Source organism: Notolepis coatsorum (assembly GCF_963971535.1).
Source record: "Notolepis coatsorum genome assembly, chromosome: 7".
Lineage (NCBI taxonomy): Eukaryota > Metazoa > Chordata > Actinopteri > Aulopiformes > Paralepididae > Notolepis > Notolepis coatsorum.
In genome coordinates, this window is record NC_140171.1 from 87,313,137 (window position 1) to 87,340,418 (window position 27,282).

At 41.7% G+C, this 27,282-nt stretch overlaps 1 protein-coding gene across 4 annotated transcripts in view; it reads right to left on the reverse strand.

Annotated features, from left to right (window-relative positions):
* Nucleotides 1–27,282, reverse strand: part of map4k3a (mitogen-activated protein kinase kinase kinase kinase 3a) — a 459,102-nt gene that overhangs the window by 68,597 nt on the left and 363,223 nt on the right. For all 4 annotated transcript variants that reach the window (XM_084319042.1, XM_084319041.1, XM_084319040.1 and 1 more), the window contains 4 exons: nt 21,584–21,622; nt 10,882–11,013; nt 8,960–9,014; nt 6,441–6,621 (listed from right to left, as the gene is read on the reverse strand). In XM_084319042.1, the coding sequence (XP_084175168.1) occupies nt 6,441–6,621; nt 8,960–9,014; nt 10,882–11,013; nt 21,584–21,622 (407 nt within the window). The remainder of the gene's footprint in view (nt 1–6,440; nt 6,622–8,959; nt 9,015–10,881; nt 11,014–21,583; nt 21,623–27,282) is intronic.

Consider the following 27,282-nt stretch of genomic DNA (forward strand, 5'->3'; position numbering starts at 1 on the left):
GAGAGAGAGAGAGAGAGACCGAGAGAGAGACAGAGAGAGACAGAAAGAGAAAAAGGAGAGAGACAGAGAGAAAAAAAGTGAGACATGAAAAGAGAGAGACAGAAAGAGAGACAGAGAGACAGAGAGAGACAGCGAGAGAGAGAGAGGAGAGAGAGAGAGAGAGAGAGAGAGAGAAAAAGAGAGACAGAGAGAGAGAGACAGAGACAGATAGAGAAAAAGAGAGACAGACAGAGAGAGAGAGAGAGATAGAGAGAGAGATAGAGAGGGAGAGAGAGAGAGAGACAGAGAGAGAAAAAGTGAGACAGAGGGGGAAAAAAAGAGAGGGAGAGAGAGAGAGAGAGAGAGAGAGAGAGAGAGAGAGAGAGAGAAATAGATCCTAGGGCTGTAGTCGTAGTCTTCATTCAGCAGTGAGTATAGCATATTCAATTTGATATGCCATTTTAAATTATGAACAGTTTATGTTTAATCAGCTTATAAGCTAGTTTTGACATGTAATTAGATCATATTTTATGAGTCGTGTGTCAGCTCTGCGCTGACATGGCTGTCATCATACCTCAATGACCGCTCCTACCAAGTGTCATGGAGAGGGACCCTGTCGGCCACCCGCCCCCTGCGGACGGGTGTCCCCCAGGGCTCGGTTTTAGGACCCCTTCTCTTCTCCCTCTACACTAAATCACTGGGTAACATTATCACGTCTCATGGCTTCTCCTACCATTGTTATGCCGACGATACTCAACTCTTCCTCTCCTTCCCTCCCTCAGATATCCACGTCTCTGAGCGGATCTCGGCCTGTCTGTCCGACATCTCAGCCTGGATGACGTCCAACCACCTCAAACTGAACCTAAGCAAAACAGAATTGCTCCACCTGCCGGCCAAATCCTCCCCCCTAACCAACCTTTCAATCACAGTCGAGAATACAGTTGTGACTGCGTCCCCGACCGCCAAGAACCTTGGTGTTGTCCTCGACGACCAGTTGAACTTCTCTGCTCACATCGCAGCGACGACCAGAACCTGCCGATTCCTCCTGAGCAACGTCAGAAGGATACGCCCCTTCCTGACAAAAGAAGCCACCCAACTCCTCGTCCAATCAACAGTCATCTCCCGCCTCGACTACTGCAATGCACTGCTCGCTGGCCTCCCGGCCACTGCCACTAAGCCTCTTCAACTCATTCAGAACGCAGCGGCCCGCCTGATCTCAAACCTACCGAAGTCGGCCCATGTCACCCCACTTCTTAGGGACCTGCACTGGCTCCCCATTGCTGCACGAATCCGCTTCAAGGCCCTCGACCTAGCATACCGTGCGGCAAAGGGAACCGCTCCCGCCTACCTCCGGTCAATGGTCTCTAACTACACACCCTCAAGACCCCTACGCTCTGCATCTTCTGGCCGCCTCAGACCTACTCCTATCCAAGCTCCGGGAGGGTCATCAAAGATAAGTCGCCTATTCTCAGTCCTTGCCCCACAATGGTGGAATGAACTACCCACCCCAGTTAGGACAGCCGAATCACGTCCAATCTTTCGCCGTCGACTAAAGACGCACTTCTTCAACCATTATCTGAATAAAAAAAAAAAAAAAAAAAAAAAACAATAAAAAAATCTAACCCTAACTAACCGTACTGTCATGCACTTGTCCTAATAAACTAACCTACACTGTAGCACTCAACACTTTGATGAACATTGTTGCTCAGCTGATAGAGTTGTGCCCTTCCTGATGGCTTGTCGTACAGAACTTGTAAGTCGCTTTGGATAAAAGCGTCAGCTAAATGACTAAATGTAAATGTAAAATGTATATAGCTGCAGTGTTGTTTAGTCTCGGCAGCGCGAGGTCTGCGCTCCAGGCACCGTGGTTTTAATGAGGTCTGCAGCTCGCTCTCTGCCCCAGACCTGCTGGATCAGCACCCTCATAAAATAGTCAAACACACAAGTTGACTAGCTAAAGATGCAAAAGAAAACAAAGCAATGAAAGCAACAAGGAATTCATGCAATGCAAGCAACTGATAGTAAGTTACTCATTTGCATTAAGTAATTGTATCCAAAGCGACTTACAGATGCAGCCATTAGGACCATTCTACCCCGGTGGCGATGGGGTTGATTTTGAGGTTTGCTGTTCTGTTATGTGCCACCTTTGCAACGCGTGACAGAACTCATCCCAATTGGCAACTTTGAGGGATAGCCACAGCACTTCAGAATTGTGTCTCGAAAGCCATAGCACACATGAAAAATATTTATATTAATTTGATTTATAACTTATGATGATGAAGTTAAGACAAGCTCTCTCTAGGCTTTTGAAAATGTAGGGGAGCAGCCGAGATAAATCGCTGATCGAAGCACAACTTTCCAAAAATAATATTTCCCAAACAAAGATACAAGATCATCATCAATACACTACACAGTGTAAGTGCTGGTAAAAACAAGGGAAATATACATATATATTTTAAGACAAAACAATAGTGACGTAAACTATTAGATGTTTAAATAATTATAACTACTGTTCTAAAATCGATGCTCATCCCTAGTTCTTATCCATCGATTACACTACAGAAGTATTTCATACCACTTAATGTAAAACCGATCCGACCTCTCCTTTTAAAACGAGTCCTCCATCCCTAATCGAACCGGTGGTCCAGGACCAGTGTTAATTTTGTCAATGAAAATTATGACTAAAGATGTTCGTCAACGAAGCTTTTTTTCATGACAACAACGAGACGACAAGGTCACGTTAATGTTGATCATGCGACACTAACATGACTAAATAATTAATGCAATATCGTTGACTACAAACGACGACACAAAATGTAGTATACAAAATAGAATCTAGTCCGAAATCTCTCTTCATTTTAAGACGAGACAAAATAATTATTACTTTTAGAATAATTCATGTTATTATTAGTTAAGCATTTCCGTTTCCTGTGTGTAGCGCGAGCGCGCCGCTTTGATTCATTTCCCCAGTCACTCGCGTTATGTATAGTGCTCGCGCCCACTACAAGTCGAGTTTTTACACATGGATATTCTCACTATTTCTCTTTTGTGGTGCACAAAGAAAATAACGTTTTAGTTAAATGTAAATTGTGTCTTGGCTCAAAGGTCCTACCGGTATCTACTACCCAAAACAGCAACCGGACTCATCCGAAGCCACTCGCCACCCATTTTCAGGCATCTAACTTAGTTAGCATCAGTGTTGGGCAAGTTACTTTAAAAAAGTAACTAGTTACAGTTACTAGTTACTTCTTCCAAAAGTAACTAAATTACTTACTCAGTTACAAATTATAAAAGTAACTAGTTACTTCAGAAAGTAACTATTGCATTACTTTCAAGATTTTTTTTTTACATAAACAACATACACAAATCTAAACTATTTTAATGTTGCTGTGGGACAAAGTGAGACTAGCCTCCAATCAAATGCCATGTATGTAGATATTATAATTACTATGTTTATATAGTGGATCATACTAATACAAACAGAATAGATGTTTTGGAACTTTTGATATGTATTGCCCCTCAACAGGCCACAACTGGGCAACATTAAATTATGCTTGTTAACACTTTGGCTGCCATGGGTTAAATTCATTATCAACCGTAGGTTGCCGGCTCTATTTGTCTATAGAGAAAGTCCCCTTCTTTGCAGGGCTATAACTTTTTAAATTATATTGCTACATTGCCATTATTAGGGCCCATTCAAAGTCCTATATGTATTGTTCATTGTGTAGCAACATTAAACTTTTTCATTCACATATTCATAGTAAAGTATGGTCTAATGTATAAGTATGTTTTCATCTCTTTCTGCAGCTTTCTCCAGAACGTGATCTATAGCCCCAAATACATTATATTGATGATGCAATACAGTTTTATGGCAATCAGTGCGATATAAAAAATTCCAACTAGACGTACTTCTAGAAGTTACTACACGTCATCTGATGTTGACCGGATGGGCTAGGGGGCGTTTATAATTCCGTGGGCAGCGTTATACCAATCATCTAATGTGGGTCAAATGTTGATAATAGCAGTTAGTATATCGAAGACGGTAATTTTACACGCTAAAACTCACCCCAGTCTCCGCGCGCCGTTGGGCGATCATCGTAGAGTAGAAATTTTACCATTATGGGATGTCGATTTACCCGGTCCATCTCCAGCTTGTATAATGGTATATACGTCCAAATCATGTTGTTTATCGAGTTATTGGCAATCGATCGCTATGTAGTGTGTCGAGATCGAGTCCCGGGACCTATAGCCAGTGCCCGGAAGTAATACGGCCGACCAGCACAACCTCTACGGCACTTCCTGTTAAGCGATTGCGCCGATCGGCCACCAGATGGCGCTCCTGAACCGCCAGAGAGCTCAGTGGGTCCTCCTGGTGGATCTCAGGCCAGCGGAGGGGAAATATGAATCTGATCCCAGATTTTTGAAATATTGATATTAAAGACGCTGTAAAGCGTCTTCGGCAACTTGAGCATGGCCGGGAATGACGTGTTTAGGCGTTTTCCGGCAGCCAAAGTGTTAAGCAATATACCAAAAATAAATAACAAATATATACTGATTGATTGAACATTTTAATTAACAGATTGCAGAATGGGTACAGTACGGCTCATCAATACACACAATTGTTAAGGGGATGCAGACCAGAGAAAGAGTTTCGTCTTGTTTACATCAGGGTCCCCCATTTTCAATTCATGACATTTATGACGAAAGTCTTTCTCTGGTCTGCATCCCCTTAACAATTGTATGTATTGAGCTGTACTGTACTGTACCAATTCTGCAATCTGTTAAATAAACTTTTCAATAAATCAATCAATGACATACACAACATACAGATATAAGAATCTAATCGAATCATCTAAACTAATCTAATCATGACATTTAAGACATGCATGACATACAGAGATATATATATCTCTGAGCACCAGAAGCCTGTGCTATTAAACCAGGAAGTGCAGCACTGTTGATAAGGCTGTCAGCACTGCAGTAGAGCCACTCAGTGCCCTGCGCTGCAAAGAGTGAACACAAAACGCTCATGGACCCGCGGTCTCATGTTGACTGAGTCGCTTGTGTTGTTCGTTGGATTCGTTTTTGGGCTCAAAACGTACACTACACGGACCGCGGTCTCATGCTGACTGATCAGTGATCGCTTGTCTTGTCGCGCTGTGTGTCAGACTCACGCTGACTGATCGCTTGTCTTGTCGCGCTGTGTGTCAGACTCTGGATGCTTTAGACACCCGCCCACCTCCACCTCTGATTGGCTTACCATGACATTGTATTCAACCTCAGCCAATCGTCAGCATGTATGCTTGGCTCGCGCACTGTCCACTAAACAAGGAAGAACATATTATTGCCTCTCGGCGCAGAGATCTGTCTGATGAAAGAAACAGGTTCATTCATAGTAACGCGCCGAATTTTTTTGCAGTAACGGTAATGGCGTTATTAAGATTGGAAGAGTAATCCGTTAGATTACTCGTTACTGAAAAAACGAACGCCGTTAGTAACGAAGTTACTTATAGCGCCGTTATTCCCATCACTGGTTAGCATGATACCATGTCCAGGCGACACAGCAGCAAATGGGACTGGAAAACCTTTTCCAACTACTTGGAGAGAGAATATACAAGATACCACCGCAGACATTTGGTGAGTTCAGTGATGTGAATGCAAATTAATGGAAACTGTCAAGTTGATCAACAGATTTTGACTGTAAGAATCTGTAATCGCATCTCATCAATACTAATTTAAAAGCATGACTTGGCTCCCAGTTGCAAAACCAGTTGCCGTTAACTTTGCTTTACTCCTAAATCAAACAGTCCTTTCATGCACGATTGATATCTTAACCAACGTTGCAAGACGCTTATAATGAAACGCTCCGACATCAAGGCCGTTCCTTCAACCTAAGCGTGCACTTTTTTCTTCAACCTAGAACCTAAACGTACACACACGTTTAACCTAAACGCGCACACTGCCCGAGCTACACGCGCGGGCACGCTGTGATACAAACAGTCTGATTCGGCACGGCGCATTTCTTATTACGTTGGGACAACATATCTTTGTGTTTGTGTCAGGTTTGTGTTTGTATTTCCATGTCTGACTATTTCTGAATCTATTGACCATTTCAAGGAATGTTTGGTTACTATTGGGCTTCTAGCCTTCTACTGAACTTATTGTGAATCAGCTGATAGGGTTTTGGCGACTATACTTAATAAATAGAATTGCATTATTTACAATATAAAAATATAAAATGCCTTTTTTTCATTAGCGAAAACTAGACAAAAAAGACAAAATCGAGACTAACACTGACTAAGACTAAAATGCTCAGACCTGTAGTTGACTAAAACTGACTAAACGAAAAATTAATGAAGGTGACTAAATATGATGAAAACTAAAAAGGAGCATTTGACACATGACTAAGACTAAAATTTAAATTAAAATAGCTGCCAAAATTAACACTGTCCAGGACATACCTAGGCTGCCGAGCTTGTGGTGCGGCAGCTTGGGAGGCGGCGGCCGGGGAGGCCCCTGTGTGGCGCAGCGGCCGGGGCTTCCTGACGCCGGGCGGCGCTTTATGGTCCCCTGGTTACTGTCGTTGTCGGCGGGAGAGCCGCGATGCAGCAGGGAGGAGCCACTCTGGGGGACATTGATGGCCTAGTGAACGGAGCACAACAACAAAGAGTTTGGTGTTTGGAAGAAGTACACAGTTCCTTTACTTAAGTAAAAATAGAAATACTCAGATAAATGAGTACTCTGGTAAAAGTTAAAGTCATCCATTCAAATTATACTTAAGTAAAAGTAGAGAAGTATTTGCTATTGAATGTACTTAAGTATCTAAAGTAAAATTACACATTCTACATGGTCTTTGTGTATCCATTGACCTCTATAGGTTGTGTTAACACATTGACCGCCAGCAGCAGGGGGCGCTGATCCCCCTTCAGCGCCAGGTCTTTATTCAATGGATATAGTTTTAGACTGCAACATTTGCGAGTGCTTAAAATATATCTTATATTATAGCTATGGGTCTAATACACCCGTCGATTGGCAGTGATTTGCTTCCAGTCAACATGCACAAAACAGATTGTTTTTTAATCCGTACATTTCCGTTTTATACCGTTTTGAATACGAGTATGGTTTGGGTTATTCTGAGTAATTCCAGGAAAAGATGAGAAAAAGGCATTTTAGTGTAATCCAGTCATCACGTTGTAATTTTTCGGCTGATTATCTAATCATCCTGAAATCAACGCTAGATTATCATTATTATATCTCCTCGTGCATACATGAAATGGCCATCGTAGCGTGGCGCTAATCAAACTCACCACTTCGCTGTGTTGATGTCAGCAAGGCGTTGAACAACGTTAACAACGTTAACATCCAAGAACAAATTAAAACATTCGCCAACTGGCTATATTCCAACTTCAACCTATGCCGCTTCGGTCTGGTTAATTTGTTCATCATCCACCTGAGCCGCGCGCTCCCCTCGAGTTATCCCTGCAGGCTGCGGAGGGAGACATCCAAATGTTTCCAAAAATGCAACTTTCCCTTGACTATTTTATCTGTTAACCTATACATCTTGACTCCTCAGACACGAGGCTTTCACGCTCTGATGACAGCACTACGTTACGCGAAAATGAAACAGAAACTTAAGGTTATCCTATAACCCTAGTTATATGAGTATAGCGAGCGCAAAAAAAAAAAAAAAAAAAGACGCAATAAAAAAAATAAAAAATTTAAAGAGGGCACTGCCCGGCCCGGCCGAGCCCGAATTATTTATTTAAAAACAAAGCCCTACCCAGCCCGAACCCGTCGGGTCGGGTAGGGCCCCGTCGGGCTTGGGCAAGGTTGCAGTGCACTAATACACATACACACAGATAGCTTTGATCGCGGTAGAAAGAAATATCAGATCAACGCAAGATTTTATATATAGAGTCCTTACCTGGTATCTGATGTAATGCAAAAAAAATGAATCCAATGATCTGATCGCCATTCCAGTTATCCACAGCGATCATGTCCCCGACATTACCGAGCGTTACACATGAACGGGCGGGCGGGGTTAGTATTCCATGCCGTCGTTGTAAGCCCCTGGCTCGCCCGAGTATTTAAACCCCGCCCCCACGGCTCAGATCGGCTCATAAGACACACCAGCCCATTTCCAATGGAATGCAATAGCTCCGCAAGGCAGTAGAGGGCAGTGTTGACCGTCTGCCAGCTCAGACAGGGTCTGAAGGGTCTACAGAGGCTGCAGCCATGAATTATGAATAGATATAGCGAATAAAAGAAATAACAATCCCAAAAAACGAGTTAATTTGTTGTTGGTGCTGAACGCATGGCGGGCAATAACGAGTATACTCGTTCTTGAAAATTAATGTGTTAAAGTGGTATGTGGTCCAGTTATGCTGCTCTGATTAATGGTTATGTTAAAGTGGTATGTGGTCCAGTTATGCTGCTCTGATTAAAGGTTGTGTTAATGTGGTATGTGGTCCAGTTATGTTGCTCTGATTAAAGGTTGTGTCAAAGCTGTATGTGGTCCAGTTATGCTGCTCTGATTCCGTCCTCTTGAAGTTGACAGTTTTACCGCTTCTCGGTCTCCAACCAACTCAAGTAAGATGTCATTATTTTCAAAATTTCATTGGCTACACAAACGGTCAATCATTTTCAGCGTCAGTGGTGATTTGTCCGGTCATTAAGAGGCGAAACCGGAGGTGGTAACTTTTTCAAAACTGACGCTTGTTGGCTGTTTGGTCGTATAACCAGAAATTGGAAGCATGTAATAGGTCAAGCGGTGTGTCAATCAAACAGGGGCCATTTTAGCTTTAAACCGTGTGTTGGTTGAGAGGCAATAACACAGAGTGACACCGACAGACAGCTGTAAAGTGCCGACGGCCCGCCCTGCGTTAAGTGCTTAAGTTAAGCAATTTTGTGTCTCAATTGTTATTATTCAATTGTTAAAAAAATCGATATTGAAAAACATATTGGTATGTTCACACTGTACCTTCGTAGGTGGAGGTGGAGGAGGCACTCTGGGTCGCATCGTAGAGCCCTTTGCACTGAGAGAGAGAAGGAGAGAGCGAGAGAAAGTGAACATACTAAACATAAGGTCAACACATTGCCATTTCATGTATGCACGAGGAGACATGATACCAATAATCTAGCGTTGATTTCAGGATGATTAGATAATCAGCCGAAAAATTACAACGTGATAGCTGGATTACACTAAAATGCATTTTTCTCGTCCTTCATGGGATTTACTCAGAATCACCCAAACCATACTCATATTCAAAACGGTATAAAACGGAAATGTACGGATGAAAAAACAATCTGTTTTTTTGCATGTTGACCAGAAGCAACTCACTGACAGTCGACGGCGTTATTAGATCCATAGCGATAATATAAAATATCGTTTTAGAACTCGCAAGTTTGGCATTCTAAAACTATATACATTGAATAAAGACCTGATGCTGAAGGGGGATCAGCGCCCCCTGCTGCTGGCGGTCAATGTGTTAATAATTACCGTTTTGGGGCTGAATAGCAATACTTTTATTACACACCTGATTACTCTACATCAAATTTGTATCTATAGCACCTTTACCACAATGGGGACGAACAACGGATATCTCCGTGTTTCGATTCCACCCGTGGACAGAAGCACGGATAAGTCTGTGGCAAGTTGTTATTGCTTTTATTCCATTTTAATAACCTATTCAAGGTCACCGAGCGGCACTGCAGATTTACCCTACTCTTTGAATTCGAGAAGGTGCAATACCGGCCAGATCCTCTTAGGGGCGCTATCGCGATAATGCAGTGTGCACTGCGGCTGAAGGGAGCATTTTTTTTTTACTTTTTTTTTGAGTTTCCAGTAGCTGGATTCGATATATGTAGCCTGTACCTTGGATTACGTTTTGCATCGCAGATTTCACCATGCAATAAGGGGATTTATCATCAGCCAATGGACATATCGATCTACCAGATGGCGATCGATAACGGGGAAATGCTTGGGGGGATCCCACCGGACCACGGTAAGATCTTTTTCACGTAAAGTACAGCCCAATCGGGAATTGTTATGATACTCAACCAGGCGTTCGGCCTATGAGGCTAATGAGGCTAACGCGGTTATTGGTAATCAATAATCAGAAACGACGTCCCCCGCCCCCCCCCCCCCTTTCATGCATACATTGTGCCGATCATATGCAGTTTGAGTTTTAACTGTAGCGTATCTATAACCGAAATGCCATTGGATTTAACGTTATTAGCTATTAGCCCTGTATCTCGGCTTCCAGGAAATATACTAGACCAAATCCGGTATAACGCTTATATTCACGGCGCTATAAAATGAGAACGTATATATGAATTATTTTTTTCTTTAAGCCATTTTGAAGGGACGGTTTATGATCTCAATGGACAATGAGAATGGACAGATAGCAATACTATAAAGTATAGATTTAGCTCTACAAACAGCCCCACGCCTGTTTACATTTCCTGGTCCTCTTGAGATTAATTAGACTCATCCCAGTGGCCGCGAAAGTGTTAAAGTGAAATGTAAATAAAAAGCAAAATATTGTAATAGAAATTACGAAGTTGAGCTGGTTGTCATACCCCATTTATTTTACATTCGAGTTCATACAGCAAGCCATGTTTACATTTGGCAATATGTAACAATAAAATAAAATATGCCACAAGGGAAGACAATAAAAGATCAAATAAATAATATTATTATATCCCTGCCAAAAAAAAAGAAAAAGATCCTCTCCCCAAAAAACTAAAACACACACCCCTATAACATTTTTATATAGAAATAAACCAGAATACCCCCCACAAAAAATAAAATGATTAAAACCAAGAACACACACCCCCCCCCTAAAAAATTATTAAAAAAACACACGACAGGCCTGACTATGAGAGGCAATTTTGTCTTACTGTTGCATTTCAACATCTTCGTCGTTATCACCGGTGACCCCAACACCCGATTCCTCTTCATCTTCCCCTTCCACACCACCACCATCATCCTCATTAACCCCATCATCGTCTTCTAAGTGAGTTTTGTGTCCCCTAGTAATGAGAGGCAAAGAAGAAGATTAGAGGACAAGCTCCCCAGCTCCCCATTGAGTGACAGATCAGTATCCAGTATCCACCTATTGGACCGTGGTAAGGTATAATAAGATATATTATATCAATATATTATATCAAGATTATACAAAATGCAAAAATGAAGTATGGATGTAGTGCAAATCTTTTTGTAATACATTATATACAATATGGTGTAGTGTTTTTTTTTTATCTACTTTTTCTCCCATTTTCTATTTTTCTCCCAAAGACGAAAGTCTTTCTCTGGTCTGCATCCCCTTAACTCAATCCCCGCCAACAACGTTTATATACGTGTTTGGCCGACAACCGTTGAACGCCAACCACGTATATATACGTTATTTGATCATTTTTCCTTTTTTTCAATATTTGTATTCATTATTCATCCAGGGACCTCGGTGTTACCATAGGGAATGAGTCTGAGATCGCCAAAGTGCAATACCGGCCGCATCCAACTAGACGGCGGTATCGAGCACCCTTTGAAACCTTGTATCTTGGCCCGTGTAACAGCCAAAATATCTCCGGTCTCACTTTTCCTTGTCGGGCAAATGGAGCGTTTCTCCCGGTTCCATTGAAGTGCGTCAAATATCCCCGATCCATATGTTGTGGTGGGTTATGCCGTGGACCAAATGGACATCGGATGTACCAGATGGCGATAAAATTGGAATATTATTTTTGGAATACTCCCGATCACAGGTAAGGACAATCTGACGTACATTTTTAGCTTGATCGCGCAATGCTTTTATACCGATCGGGCTGATAAGCGTTTTTAGTGTTCAATATGAATGCCGTTACTACCAATCAAATAATCAGAAATGACCCCCCCCCCTTTCATGCATTCATGATGGAACATAATACCTATGATAGATTTTATTTCGGAAAAATAGCATGTACAGGCAAGAAACGGCAATGTTTACAGTAGAATTGACGTATAAGCCTATTACTCTTTATTTATTATATTATAGATATTATAGATAGGTGATGTCAAATGGGCCATAGTATTGTATCCATAGCTATAATATAGAATATAGTTATAGCTCTACAAACAAGGTGACGCACTCCTATCTTTTAAAGCGTGGCAGTGGTAGAACGGGGCCAGACTAATTCCCGGCGGTCAATGAGTTAACAATTGTGTGTATTGAGCTGTACTGTATTGTACCCATTCTGCAATCTGTTAATAACATTTTCAATCAATCACCTGCGCGGTGATTGATTGATTGAAAATTGTATTAACAGATTAACAGACAGTATGTGTCTGATGGTCATATACATTAAATGCACTAGCAGTTGGTGCATAGAAAACTAGTAAAACTATACAAATGTAACAAATCAAGCACAATCTCAACAGAGCCCACAGAGAGGCTGGTCATTCATTTATATCGCTGGTGGGGATATTATTCATCCCCCCTTTCAGGTCAGAGTCTCCCTGCTTACTAGTGCCTACTTTTTCCAAGAAGCTACTGTGAGCTGTGATTAAGCCGCAGTTTGAGTAACTATAGTCCAGCACTTTCAGTTTCACTGGCCTCTGCAGCTGAAGATGTGCTGACCGGTGCTCTGAATGGAACAGAGAATTTGATGCAGCGTAGATTTTGTGAAAAGCGACATTCAAGAGTTTTATAAACATCCTCTTTGTCAGAAGGCTCTAAGCAGCGAAGTCTAGCAAGAAATATAAATTCCTCAAAAAGCCTATATGGCACACTGCCCTCTCCATGGTGCTGAAGACGTTGTCTCAGTGTTTTAGGAGCAGTAACAACTATGAATACATCATTCCTATCAGCCTACAGTTCTTAGTGTTTCTGCTGCTGAGACATTTGGCCTATTTGACCTACTTAGTCTACTGCGCTTTTAAGACATTGGTTAATCTAAATGCTTATATTTAGATAACATGCTTTATACATTATGTAAACCTTTATTCTTACACATTGCATTGAGTATTATTATATACTATTATATGCAGTATATTTAGTCCTGTAGAATTGTCATGCCATCCTGCATTCGGTCGCACACTTAATCCCCAATTGCTCCTGATGAGCAGGTCAGCACCGCCGTCGGTGTGTGAATGTGTGAGTGAATGGGTAAAATGTGAGGAACAAATTGTAAAGCGCATTGGATAAAAGCTGCTATATAAATGCAGCCATTATAACATTTCACAAATCACACCGTGTTTACAGGAACAAGAGAGAGGTGAGGAGGATGGTGTCGAAGGCTACATTCACACTGCAGACGAAAGCGGCCCAAATCTGATCACATGGAATCTGATATTTTCAATTCTGATTTGGGCCACTTTAAAATGTGCTCCTAAATCAGATGCAGGTCAGATCATTTTGCAACGTGACCTCAGTCTGAACACTCTTGCGACATTCATGCGACTTTTACTCTAGATTGACATTTGTCACAATCTTTTACGTCCATCTTCTTTATTGTTCATTGGTGCATGCGGGTCCGTTCAGGAGCGTGACCGGTTCACACTGGAATCTGATATTTTTACATTTAGTCATTTAGCTGACGCTTTTATCCAAAGCGACTTGTATGACAAGTCAGCAGGAAGGGTACAACTCTATCAGCTGAGTAACAATGTTCATCAAAAAGTGTGTGCAGTGTTGAGTGCATAGTAGTATAGACATTAGTATAAAAGAGGTGATATTGGCCACATTTAAAAATAAATGTGAACAGCCAAACAAAAAAAAACAAAAAACAGATCTGCACAATAAATCAGAATTGAGCACTAAGGCTTGCAGTGACTGTGAACACAGCCCAAGTCATCCAGCAGGCGTGGTACAGTATAAACAGCTATTTATTTGCAGTAGAGTGCAGCGCCTCATTGCCTGTCCACCGCGGGGATGTCATTAGTAAACGGTCATTAATCACGGCGAGCAGGTAGAGGCTTCAGCGGCTCCTGTTGCCTTATCTCACACCCGGCACAGAGAAATAATTGATGCCCCGAAGCGCAAAGCTGCGCTGAAAACAAAAGGTGGTGATAAAGAAAACGACGGCTACAACGAAAACAAAGCTCTCAAGGTCGTAACGAGACGGCTCGCGCAGGCTCCAGCGCACCCTGACGTTGTCCGAATCCCCCCTCCCCCCGATCCCGGTGGGAGAGCGCTTCTGAGCAAATTAGTCCTCTGTCTTCTGCTCAGACACGTGCCCGGGGTGGAGGGGACGGAGAGAGGAGGCTCGCAGTGAGGTGAGAGGGGGAGGCAGGGGAGAGGTTAGATGAAGGAGAGAAGGACAATAGAGGGAGATAAGAGGGTTACAGTACGCGTGTGGACGAGTGTCGAGGAGGAGAAGAGAGAGAGAAAGGAAGTGAGATATGGAGAGGGACCGTTTGATTTCACCTATTGTATGACTGCTGGGCGTGAAATTGAAAGTCATTGTAGTTTCTTACTGAATAATAGTGATATTTGTGAGGATGCAGCCATCTGTAACTTTAAATATTAACTCATTCAGCGCCAATCACGAGTATAGTCGGGTTAACTCGCCATCGCTTGAGCGCCAATCACGAGTATAGTCGGGTTTTGGTCGTTTTTCCTTTTTTTTCGATTTCCCCTTACTAGAGACCCGTGCGTGCCTCGCTGGCTAATTTTTGGGTCATTAGAGATGCAATTGCGATCGAATCCACTAGGTGGCAGCAGGGGCGGATTTAGGATTGTAGGAGATCCGGGGCTTAGCCCAGATGGGTTTTTTTTTTTTTTTTTTTTTTTTTTTTGGCAGGCAAAAACGACATTTTTTTTTGAATTTAATGAACCTGTACGTGCAATTTCCTGCAATATAGAGCCTTCAATCTTGACCAATAAAGCTGCTCTTTTCACTATAAAACTCAGTTAACCATAACGTAGTTATGGTTAGATATATATATTGGGGGGGGATATATCATATTTTTCATATAATCAAAAAGTGGTGGAGCAAGATCATACCTTTGCTCCCCCAAGTTCAATAGTGGGAGAGCAGAGATGCTCCGAATGCTCTTATGGCCAGGCGTCTATGATTCACTGATACAAAGTAAAATAGTGCAGTGCAATAAAATAGTTAGTAAAATAGAATAAAATAATGCAATAGTGCATTGCAATAAAATATTTATCATCGTATTTTTTCGGGAGGCCGGTAAGGAGTGCATTACAGTAGTCGAGTTGGCTTGAGATAAAGGCATGGATCTGGTTTTCAGCGTCCTTTTGATTTATAAATGGCCGTACTTTAGCTATGTTTCTAAGGTGGAAGAATTAAGTTTTTGTCAACTTGTTGATTGTGATTTAAAGCTTAGGTCTGAGTCTACCATAACACCAAGACTTAACTCACTCAAATACAGTTAGCAGCTGGATAGACCACAGATGGAAATTAGCTTCTGCTAAATCTGGTGCAAACATATTTTCATGTAACAATGATGAATTGAAAAAAAAAAACATTTTTTTTATTTTTTTTTTTAAATAGATTCGGGGCTTTTCAGAATACATCCGGGGCTTGAGCCCAGGTAGCCACCCCCTAGCTCCGCCTCTGGGTGGCAGTCTGCCTATATTTGTAACACATGTGTAATACAGCTGAGGTCTACCAACACAGCTGATGTCTACCTGATGCATTGGACAGAATGAATAGATCTCTGCTAGGATTGGTCAATACTAAAGGTCAAACCTTGGCCACCCCGGTATTTAAACGATGCACAGACAGTGAACTCTGAGAGTGTTGGTGTTGCAAGTTTGAGTTTATTGAGAGAGATTATTGAGAGAGATTACCGTATTGAGCATTGAGATATATAGCATTGAAAGATAGTATTTTATTAGTAGTAGTAGTAGTAGTAGTAGTAGTAGTAGTAGTAGTAGTAGTAGTAGTAGTAGTAGTAGTATTTGTAGTATTTATTTGTAGTAGTAGGTAGTAGTAGTCGCAGTACTTTAGGAAGTACAGTACTTTAGAAGTACTTAGTCATGCTAATTAGTAGTACTAGTTAGTAGTAGTTATTTATAGTCGTTTTATAGTCGTTTATAGTTGAGAGTAGGTCTTCATTTGATCAATTCTATCATGAAGAGGAAATGCAAGACTAAGTCGAGGGTAGCGGACGATAGGTTTCGCAAAACAAAGCTTCCCTTCATTGCTGCTACGACTTCCAACACTGGAGCCGGTGCCGAGCCAGCAGTGGCAGGGCCTAGATAAACTGAACACTAGGGCCGGAATCCACAGAGGCTTTGCACGCTTTTTCCGAAGCAAAGCCGGCGCATCTCGCTCTCAAATGAATGAAATTAGGTTGCTCATGCGTAACATAGGCTTTGCGTCCGTGCAATTGGCGTATATTTAAATGAGGTAATATGGGCGGAAAATCTCCCCTTTCTATGTAAATGAGCCTCTAAACAGGTGATCATGGCAGCAGTAATTGTAGCAGACCGTGAAAGAATATAGAATATCTCGAACAACAATATCAAATCAAGATATTGAGCATCGTACTTATTTAAATATCGTTATATAACGTTGTGGGCTTTGGCGTAATGCTCGTATAAACATAATCTAATTTGAGCGACAAATATAAAGCCACATGCAGAGATATATCGCTATAGTGGCTGTATACAGCGCACACCTGCACGTATTGGGACGGAGAGGAGTTACCGTTAGTTTGCGAGCCACTCACCTACACGTTACGTATTGGAACGGAGAGAAAGATACCGTTAGTTGGGGAAGAAAAAGTGAGAGAGAGAGAGGAGAGTTGTTTTTTGCTACAACGCTGTATGGTAACGTTGGTGAAGTGAATTACCAGTTAAAAACGGTATCGTAATATCGCCAAAGCCAGCAGAAGTGGAGTGACATACTCCAACACCAAAGACCAGCGTTTTGGACTATACGAACCCGGTCCGTACAAGACCCCCCTATCCAGCGACTACCCGACTGGTTGCATGTAAATCTTATTAGCCCCAGGATATTAATGTGACCACAGGATATTAATGTGATATGTTACATGTGTTTTTATGTTACACATTAAATGTAATAATTCAACTTGGTACCCCTGTCCCCTCCAGTTAATAAGAGTGTCCGCCATTTTGTGTACATTTAATATTGGTTAATATATCATTTAGTATTTGCCAAGCTCATTATTTAAATACAGTGAGGGTTGTGTAGCCCCTTAGCTACAGTCTGTTTGTTATTTCTTCCCCTATAAGCGACCTTAGGTTTTATGAAAGGCGCTATATAAAACAAAGTTATTATTATTATTATTATAAAATTAATAATTAATTAATAATAACCTTCACTAGAATATAATCTAATTATGAAATCAAATATAGGCCAGGGCTTTACAACTTAATAAAGAGATTGAATACAATTAAATGAGATATAAACGGAATATAGCACTATATGATTATAATATTATTTCATTGTATATGGTATACATTTAATTTAGTTTCTATCCTATTTAATATATATTCTTTATTAAGTTGTAAAGCCCTGGCCTATATCTGATTTCATAATTAGATTATAGTGAAGGAGAGGAGGTCTTATTAATTAATTATTAATACAATTTTAATTCAATAATAATAATAACTTCAGAATAATAATAATCATGACATTGCATTACTGCTGATCAGCACCTATATCAGAAATAAATGTTTACTGTATTGATCATCATCTCAGAACCAATCATTTGAAATGTCAGCTATAGCCTTATTTCTAAATCACGCGTAGCGAAGGCTATTGGCACTCGGCTTTATATTTCTCGAACAAGTTAGATACTGTTCATAACTCATAAGATCTATTTTCTTTAGTATTCCGTTCATTTTGTATTGTATTTCGTTTACTTCGTAATGTATAGAGTGCAAAAGAATAGAATCTTTATTGTCATTGTTGGTCCAACAAAATTGAGTTTAGAGCATCACCATATACAAACATACTGAATATAGCATATAAATAATAACATCAATAATATAATATCAATGTCCCAAGTGCAATAGTGCTAGTGCAAATGAATAGTATGACAGTCCAGTTGAGTTAATGGATGGAGTGAGCGCTGTCAGGGGGGCAGAGTGCAGACTGCTCGCGAGCTACAGATATTGGGCGTGTCTGCGCTGGTATCTCATAGAGCAATGTGCTTGCGTGGATAGCTCGCAGACGCAGAGCAGGCTCCGCGAATGCAATTTGCTTCGCGCAATCCATTCTCTGTGGATTCCGCCCTAGGTGTGTTGTCTTACCCTATGAACTGGGAATAATGTGTCTCAGGCGAGCAAATAACATGATTTGCGCATACTGAACGAACAAAGGCATGTAGAAACAAACCGTTTTTCATATTGTACAGCAAATAGTGTTTGTCAAATGAGCCGAACCATTTCCCCATAGCTATAATATAGAATATAGAAATAGCTCTGCAAAGATTATGAAATATCGCGAAATCAGTCCCGAAAGGCTGGCCATCTAGACCTATATCGGGCATATAGCTCTGGCGCTGAATGAGTTAACACATTCTGCGCCACGCAGTATGCCCATCTATACCACTCTCTGCCAGTGCTGTAACCCTATGGAGTGGCTCACCTTCTTTGCAGGGCTATAACTTTTTAAATATTATAGCTATATCGACATTACTATGGCCCATTCAACATCGGGTATCTATCGTTCCGGATGTGGAAACGTTATATTTTTCCATTCATACATTGTCGTGTTAGTACCGTCGTAAATATAAGTATATTTTTAGAGTGTATAGCAGTAATTCCTAGAATGCACGTTATAGGCCCCCACACGTATTATACATAATCGATGGCGTTTCGTTCCTATACACGCTATATTAAAAAATTCAAATGCATATGATCGCTATACATTATGCTCCATCATGCGTGAAGGAAAGGGGGGGGGGGTCGTTTATGATTCCTTGATTGTCACTAATGGCTTTCTTCAGTACGACACCATACGTTGATCGGATAGATTGCAATGAAATAAATGGACAATCGAGCTGGAATTAACGTTAGATTAACGTCGATCTGCTAGATCCATTTTCCGTTTGTATGACACAATAAACGGCGAAAGCATATTGATTCTTGCGTCTCGAAAGCGATCATATGCACTCGAGTGTGTATCTTGATCCACGTTACAAGATATCTCTGCCGGAGGATTTTCCCCGATGCACAGAGCGCCACATCCGGTTTAGAGTGGAGTGCAACTCGCGTAAAACAACCAGGCGGCGGTATTGAGGCGTTGAAATATCAGACAGGGTCCAGCTGGCTCCCGGAGCCTTCCTGGATCAATTATGAATGCCAATAGCGAATAAAGGAAATAACTATCATAAAAACGAGTAAACTCGTTGTTGGCGTTATTCGATTGGCGGGCAATAATAACGAGTAAACTCGTTTTTGGCGCAAGATGTGTTAACACTTTAACTGCCGGAAGACGTGTTTAGGCGTCCTTCCCCGCCATGCTCAAGTTGCCGAAGACGCTGTAACTCGTCTTTGATATCAATATTTCAAAAATCTGTGATCGGATTCATATTTCCCATCCGCTGGCCTGAGACCCACCAAAAAGCCCCACTGAACCCTCTAGCGGTTCAAGAGCGCCATCTGGTGGCCGATCGGCCCAATCGCCTAACAGGAAGTTACTTGGACGATGTGCTGTTCTCCCATATTACTTCCGGGCACTCGGTAAAGGTCCCGGCACTCTAGCTCGTCACAATACATAGCGATCCGTTGCCAATAACTCGATAAACAACATGATTTGGACGTATATACCATTATACAACCTGGAAATGGACCGGGTATTCCAACATCCCATAATAGGAAAATGTATACTCCACGCTCATCGCCCAACGGCGCGAGGAAGATACGGTAAGATTCAGCGTTATTTTTCAATGTCTTCTATACTAACTGATCTGATGAACATTTGACCCACATTAGATGAATGGTATAACGCTGCCCACGGAATTATAAACGCCCCCTCGCCCATCCGGTCAACATCAGATGACGTGTAGTAACTTCCAGAAGTCCGTCCAGTTGGATTTTTTTATATCGCGCCGATTGCTATCAAACTGTATTTGATCATCAATATAATGCATTTGGGGCTATAAATCACGTTCTGGATCATATTTTAGTATGAATATGTGAATGAAAAAGTTTAACGTTCATACACCCTGAACAATACATATAGGACATTGAATGGGCCCTAATAATGGCAATTTAGCAATAGAATTTAAAAAGTTATAGCCCTGCAAAGAAGGGGAATTTCTCCATAGACAAATAGAGCTGGCAACCTATGGTATATCATGAATTTAGCCTTAGGCAATCAAAGTGTTAAAGGGGGGCACTTCACCAAAAAACAATACTGTTTTATTAAGTATATATACTACAGCCAGTGACGTACAGTATATATTCCAAAACTGACATTGTTGCGGTTATATTTGGTTAGTGCTTCACTTCAAAGCTTGCAGCATGGATAATATCCCGACCGGCCACTGGCTTTGAACCTCCTGTCTACCTCTTCAGCCAGCCAATCATATAACCGGGATGGAGCAGTGAAATCTTACTAGAACACGCACCCATGACTATGTGATGCCTCGTTACTCAATACATCTGTGGTTCACTAGTTGAGAAAACCTTAGAAAAGGAAAGAGAGGTGGATTCGCCTGTTCGAATCCAGCTCACAGCTCCGGGGTTGTCACCAGCTTGGCTGGCCGTTCACACTAATACAATTGGCTGTATTAGAGGGTGGGAGAAGCTGGCGGGGTGGGTCCGGGTCGTTGTAAACAGTGACTCCTACAGTTCGGTCGGGGCGCCTGCTAAGCGCGGATAGGACCTGAGTGGGATAGTGTGATCCTTCCACACGCTACGCCCTCTCAGGGAGGATCCGCGCTGCCAGGTGAAAAGAAGCGGTTGATTGGCTGGACGTGTGTCGGAGGAAGCACGTGATAGCCTCCACTCTCCCAGATGATCTGACTGTGGGGGGTAAGTGCGCAGCGACCAGGAAGGGGATTGGGAATTGGCATACGACTAACATTGGGATGGGAGAAAATCGTAGGAAAATGGAGGGGGAAAAAGATCAATAAAAAAATAAAATAAAAGGAAAGAGAGGATCCGGCGGCCTGCAGCTTTGAAACTGTGAGCCAAGTCATATAACTAGAGTTACATTATTTCCATTGTTAAATATTTCTTTCACTTTGCTCCTCTTCATTTGGAATGAAAGTGTTCAGGGAGAGAGACCTACAGTATAGGGCCTGTGAGAGGGGGATGTGAGAGGGGATGAGGTAGGGACTGGGCTGAGCTGTGAGAGGGGATGAGGTAGGGACTGGGCTGAGCTGGGCTGTGAGAGGGGATGAGGTAGGGACTGAGCGGGGCTGTGAGATGGGATGAGGTAGGCATTGGGCGGGGCTGTGAGGGGATGAGGTAGGGACTGGGCGGGGCTGTGAGATGAAATGAGGTAGGGACTGGGCGGGGCTGGGCTGTGAGAGAGGATGAGGTAGGGACTGGGCGGGGCTGGGCTGTCAGAGGGGATGAGGTAGGGACTGAGTGGGGCTGTGAGAGGGGATGAGGTAGGCATTGGGCGGGGCTGTGAGATGAAGTGAGATGAAATGAGGTAGGGACTGGGCGAGGCTTACCTCTGGTTCAGCTCCTCCTCTACAGACTTCAGAAGGCTCCTGGTAGGAGTACACACACACACACATACACACATTAGAACCCTCAATAAGATACTGCTAATCACAATACTAACATATGTAGTAAAATGATGAATTAACATGTGAAAATAAACTAAATGAATGAGTAAAAAGCTATGAATCAATGCCACAATGAAATGTAATGCCTTTCAATAACATCATTACATAGTCCTTCATATGAGACTTGAAATAGTCCAGTGAAACACTTCCTAATACCAGCTGTCATAACTATATATCAATAAAATATTGTGGGCGTCAATACTATACAAGTACTATATAGTATCCTAATTTTGTGTGCAAAATAAAAGACATGTTGTGAAAAAAATTATCAGTACTACTTTTATATTCGTTTGGGCAAATTAAATTAAATAGATTGTTAACCAATTGGTAATTAATACCAGTGGTACCAGACTGTAAATGTCTGGTATTGCTGCGACTTGAGAACTTTCTGTTGATCTTCACTAAAATGGTAAATGGCTGCATTTATACTTTTTACAATTTGTTCCTCACACTTTACCCATTCACTCACACATTCACACCCCGACGGCAATTAGGGGTTAAGTGTCTTGCTCAAGGACACTTCGACACGCTGCCCGGGAGGAGCAGGAATCAAACCGGGAACCTCCAGATTACCAGACGACTGCTCTACCCAGGGGCGGACCTAGCACATTTGGCGCCCTAGGCGAGATTCACCACTGCGAGATTTTTTTATGGCTTTTGCCTCTTCATAGTTCTCTAACGTTAGTCTTTCTTTCCTCAACGCTCAATTCTATAAACACTTGACCGATACCCATCAATGCACAGCGCTCTAGCATGTTCTGACTGTGAACACCTAAAGCTGAGGCTCAGACCGACCGACCGTTTTAGATTTTTGGCTCATTTTCCCTTATGTTAGAATTTTTTTTATGTAAAAATAATGGTTGCAGATATAGAGGGGAGCGCCAAAACTGCACAGAGAAAAAAAAATGTAAAAAAAACTTTTTTTTTTTTTTTTTTTGGCGCCCCCCTCTGGGTGGCGCTCTAGGCGACCGCCTATATCGCCTGTAGGAAGGTCCGCCCCTGGCTCTACCTCCCGAGCCACTGTCGGACTAACATAATGGGGTATGACTGTAATATAGTGTGTCCAACAATCACTAGTTACCGCTGCCTTCATGAGCGGCAGATATGTTTTTTTTTTTCAACCTCCTTGAAACGTAAAAGTCGCATGAAAGTCGCATGACTGTTCAGACTGAGGTTGCATTGCAAATAAGCTGACCTGTATCTGATTTAGGCACACATTATGAAAGTGGCCCAAATCAGAATTGAAAAGACGCACATGAGCAAAGATATCAGATTTGGGCCACTTTCATCTGCAGTCTGAGCGTAGCCTTTGACAGTGGTGGAAAGTAACTAAGTAATTTTACTCAAGTACTGTACTTAAGTACAATTTCAAGCTACTTGTACTATATGTTGTGAGTATTTTCTTTTTAGGAAACTTTATACTTTTACTCCACTACATTTCAAGGGAAATATTGTACTTTTTACTCCACTACATTTATTTGAACCCATCAGTTACTAGTTACTTTGAAGAAAAGGATTTTGCATAGAAAACATAATATAATACAAAATATAAAATGTATAAAGATTATATACTTTCACATTTGAAGCCTGTCAACTTCAAGAGGACGTAATCTGCGCAGGACCACATACCACTTTAGCATAACCTTTAATCAGAGCAGCATAACTGGACCACATACCACTTTTTTTTCTTTTTTTTGCCTGATTTTTCTATTTTTCTCCCCATCCCAAATTTTGTTGTTGTTATGCCAATTCCCCCCCTCCCCTACCTGGTTGTTGTGCGCATGTTCCTCCTACTGGTCGGTACAATGGAACCCTGAAGTCCACCACACACTTCCTCCGACACATGTGGAGACAGCCAGTGGCTCTCTTCTCACCTGGCAGCGAGGACTCTCATTGGTGAAGCGTAACGTGTGGGAGGTCACGCTGCCTTCACCATTTCCTGCCTTTCGCTGAGCAGGCGCCCAGACCTGACCTGTAGGCGCCGCTGTCCACAACGCCAGATTACCACCCTCGACTTCCCTCCCGCTAACTCAGCCAAACGAGTTAGTATGACGATCGGCCCAAGCCGTAGGCAATGCTGACTCCGGGAGTCGAGACTGCAGCCTCTTGCATTGGTGACGAGCGCAATCTCCGCTACGCCATCAGACCGCCTGGACCACATACCACTTTAACATAACCTTTAATCAGAGCAGCATAACCGGGCCACATACCACTACAACCTACAGTATAGAGGTCAATGGATACGCAAACGCCATGTAGAATGTGTACTTCCACTTTAGATACTTAAAACCTGTTAATCTGTAATTGGGGGACCCTGCTTTTCTTGATCATAAATCGATCAATAGAGACCATATTAGATCCCCAATTATCATATCCCGGGGTATCATTGGAAAGCCACACTCATTGGCTACAACCCTGTTGAGATTTTCGAGATCGCCAAATGATTGACGGAGCTAGAGCCCCCGGAGGTCGGGGGTGGTAATGTGTACTTTGGCGCACGCCTCACATATCGGAATGTAACTCGAGAACTGCTGAACGGATTTTGTCACCTGAAAGGGCAATTGACAGGCAACAAATAGGGCTTTAATTCTATCTATATATTGTATTAAAAGAAATGCACACCCGAGCCGCTAGATGTCGGCAAAGTGGCGCTTCGCGAATCGTCCTCATGAGGGCCCACATGTGGGCCCTTGGATGTTATGTTTTTTTCTTTTTTTTGTAAAGACCATAACCCTATAAAAACAGCAGTCAAAGTGTATATTTTCATTTTTACCAATGTTTTATAAGATTGACTGAAAATAAGAATTTATCGGAAAAACGCTAATTATATCTCTTTTATCGTAAAACCGTGAGGAAATGACTAAATCCAGATTTAACCCTGCCATTGGAAAGAGGAGCATTTTCCCTATCCATAGATGTATGATTTGGCCATAATAAGGTCAAGTTCAAGGTCAAATATGAATTTATAATTAAAATGGATTATCATTTATTACTGTATCTACAAATCCAAAATCAAAAGAACTTCCATGTTTTCATGGTGTTATTCACCGGCACAGATGCAAAAATTAATCATAATTTATATTCTCCTTTTTTTCATTACAATTTACTCAAGCCTAGTAACAGCCACAATATTTCTGACACTGTAAATACATACCCCCAGGTCCCTAGATGTTCCTAGATACCAATAACATGCAAATTGACCATGTAGAAGTGGAGCAATCTTCCATTTACATTTACATTAGGCATGTACCTTTAGGCGAAATTTCAGAAAATAGGGCTACAGCTTAGTACATTCAATAAAAAATACTTCTCTACTTTTACTTAAGTATAATTTGAATGGAGGATGTTTACTTTTACCAGAGTACTCACTTATCTGAGTATTTCAACTTTTACTTAAGTAAAGGAACTGTGTACTTCTTCCATCACTGGCCTTTGACGAGCCCTGGTACCTTTTTTTCCCCGTCTATGGCAGAAAATGAACAGTGTTTTCCTTTTCCTTTGCTAGCCCTAAACGGCCACATGTCGCAGAGAGCGCACTGACACTGGTCACCTGATCTGCAATGCTAAGCTATTTTTGGCTAGCGGTTTTAACCGCCACTTTGAAATTCCAAATCATTCTCAGAGAGAGAAATGTATATTAGAAGGCCTTGTTCACTGGAACCACAGCCTGCATGAACCACAGACGAAGCTCGGAACGCTCTATTAATAGTCCATTCATTTTCCTATGGCTGCAGGAGATTGTGGAGAGATGAGAGCAGCCGGGAATTTACCAACCGTGAGAGGTCTATTGACAGTTTTGAACATAGATGATAGTGGATGATATTAAAATAGAGGCGCTTATTAAATCTTCCTCCAAGACCTTTTGAGTGCCTAGATAGAGTATTATCCACCCGCAACAGCTTCCCACTTTGTATTTACTGTATACTATTATGCGGCACACACAAGTACCTATTGTTCAAATTGAAAATAAAACAACATTCTATCTGATGATTAGCCTATTTTCTGTTGTGGATAGTGTGCAGACTAATACATCCATTAATTCAGAACACTGAACTTTGCACTTTGTTTAAATTTTTCTTGGTCTGGTGCGGATTGGAGTTTAGTAACGTATTGCCTGATGTGTGGCCAGAAATAGCAACCCTTCCCCCTATCCCCATTCAATTCCAACCGACACACGTCAGACCAAATAATATTTTTAACAAAGTGCAATACAAAGCAGGTTTTCAGATGACACAACGTGGTGTTTTACAGATTCTACCTTTAAGTTGAGCATGTATTTTATATGGTTTAAGGTTATGGTTGGAGGCTGAGGAAAGAATGCAAGTCGAAGCAATATCCCCGACGTTGGCCTAGTGAAACGTGTGTGCAGGAGCTGGTGGCCAGGATGTAGAGCAGCCAGAGTGCTGACTGTGCCTCCATCTGTTCACTCCTCTCACTCCTGTGTCACTCCATCTGGGAGTATGTGCGGGTAAACACATAGCATTTATACACTAGTATGTGTACATCCACGAGCATAGGCATCGTGTCTGTGCATGTTCTTGTTTTAGCATTTGTGTGTTCTTGTATTAGCATGCGTGTGTTCTTGTTTTAGCATGTGTCATCTTGTTTTAGCATGTGCATGTTCTTGTTTTAGCATGCGTGTGTTCTAGTTTTAGCATGTGTGTTCTAGTTTTAGCATGTGCATGTTCTAGTTTTAGCATGTGCGTGTTCTAGTTTTAGCATGTGCATGTTCTTGTTTTAGCATGTGCGTGTTCTAGTTTTAGCATGTGTGTTCTTGTTTTAGCACGTGCATGTTCTAGTTTTAGCATGTGTGTGTTCTTGTTTAAGCATGTGTGTGTTCTGATCTTAACATGTGTGTTCTTGTTTTAGCATGTGCATGTTCTAGTTTTAGCATGTGTGTGTTCTGATCTTAACATGTGTGTGTTCTTGTTTTAGCATGTGCATGTTCTAGTTTTAGCATGTGTGTGTTCTTGTTTAAGCATGTGTGTGTTCTGATCTTAACATGTGTTTGTTCTTGTCTTAGCATGTGTGTTATGATCTTAACATGTGTGTGTTCTTGTTTTAGCATGTCTGTCTTCTTGTTTTAGCATGCGTGTCTTCTTGTTTTAACATGTGTGTGTTATGGTGTTTTAAAATCAGCTGATGTAATAATATCAAATGCAAAGTCTTGCTTCTCTTGTTGTTTTGAGACACTGAAACTGATAGCAGCAAGGGAGCTAGAATGACCCTAGTTGTATTACATTACATATTTAGGGGTTCAGATTTCTTCTGATCTTTCCTCGTCAACAAATACACATAGCATGGACATTTCTGAATGTTTACAGATGCACTATTGAAAAAGTATTTTGACTAGTTCTGCAACAGTCTGGTATGGCAATCAGTAAATACAATAAAATAACCTTCTACTTCTAGTCAGATGGTGGTTATGATGTGGCTGGATGTTTAGACACATCTTCAGATACACTGGCAACCTCCTGGTTTGGGAATAGCACAGCACAAGACCGTAGCAGACTACAGAGAGTGGCCCGTTCAGCCGGACGCACAATTGGAGGGGGGCTTCCCACTCTCCAAGAAATTTACAA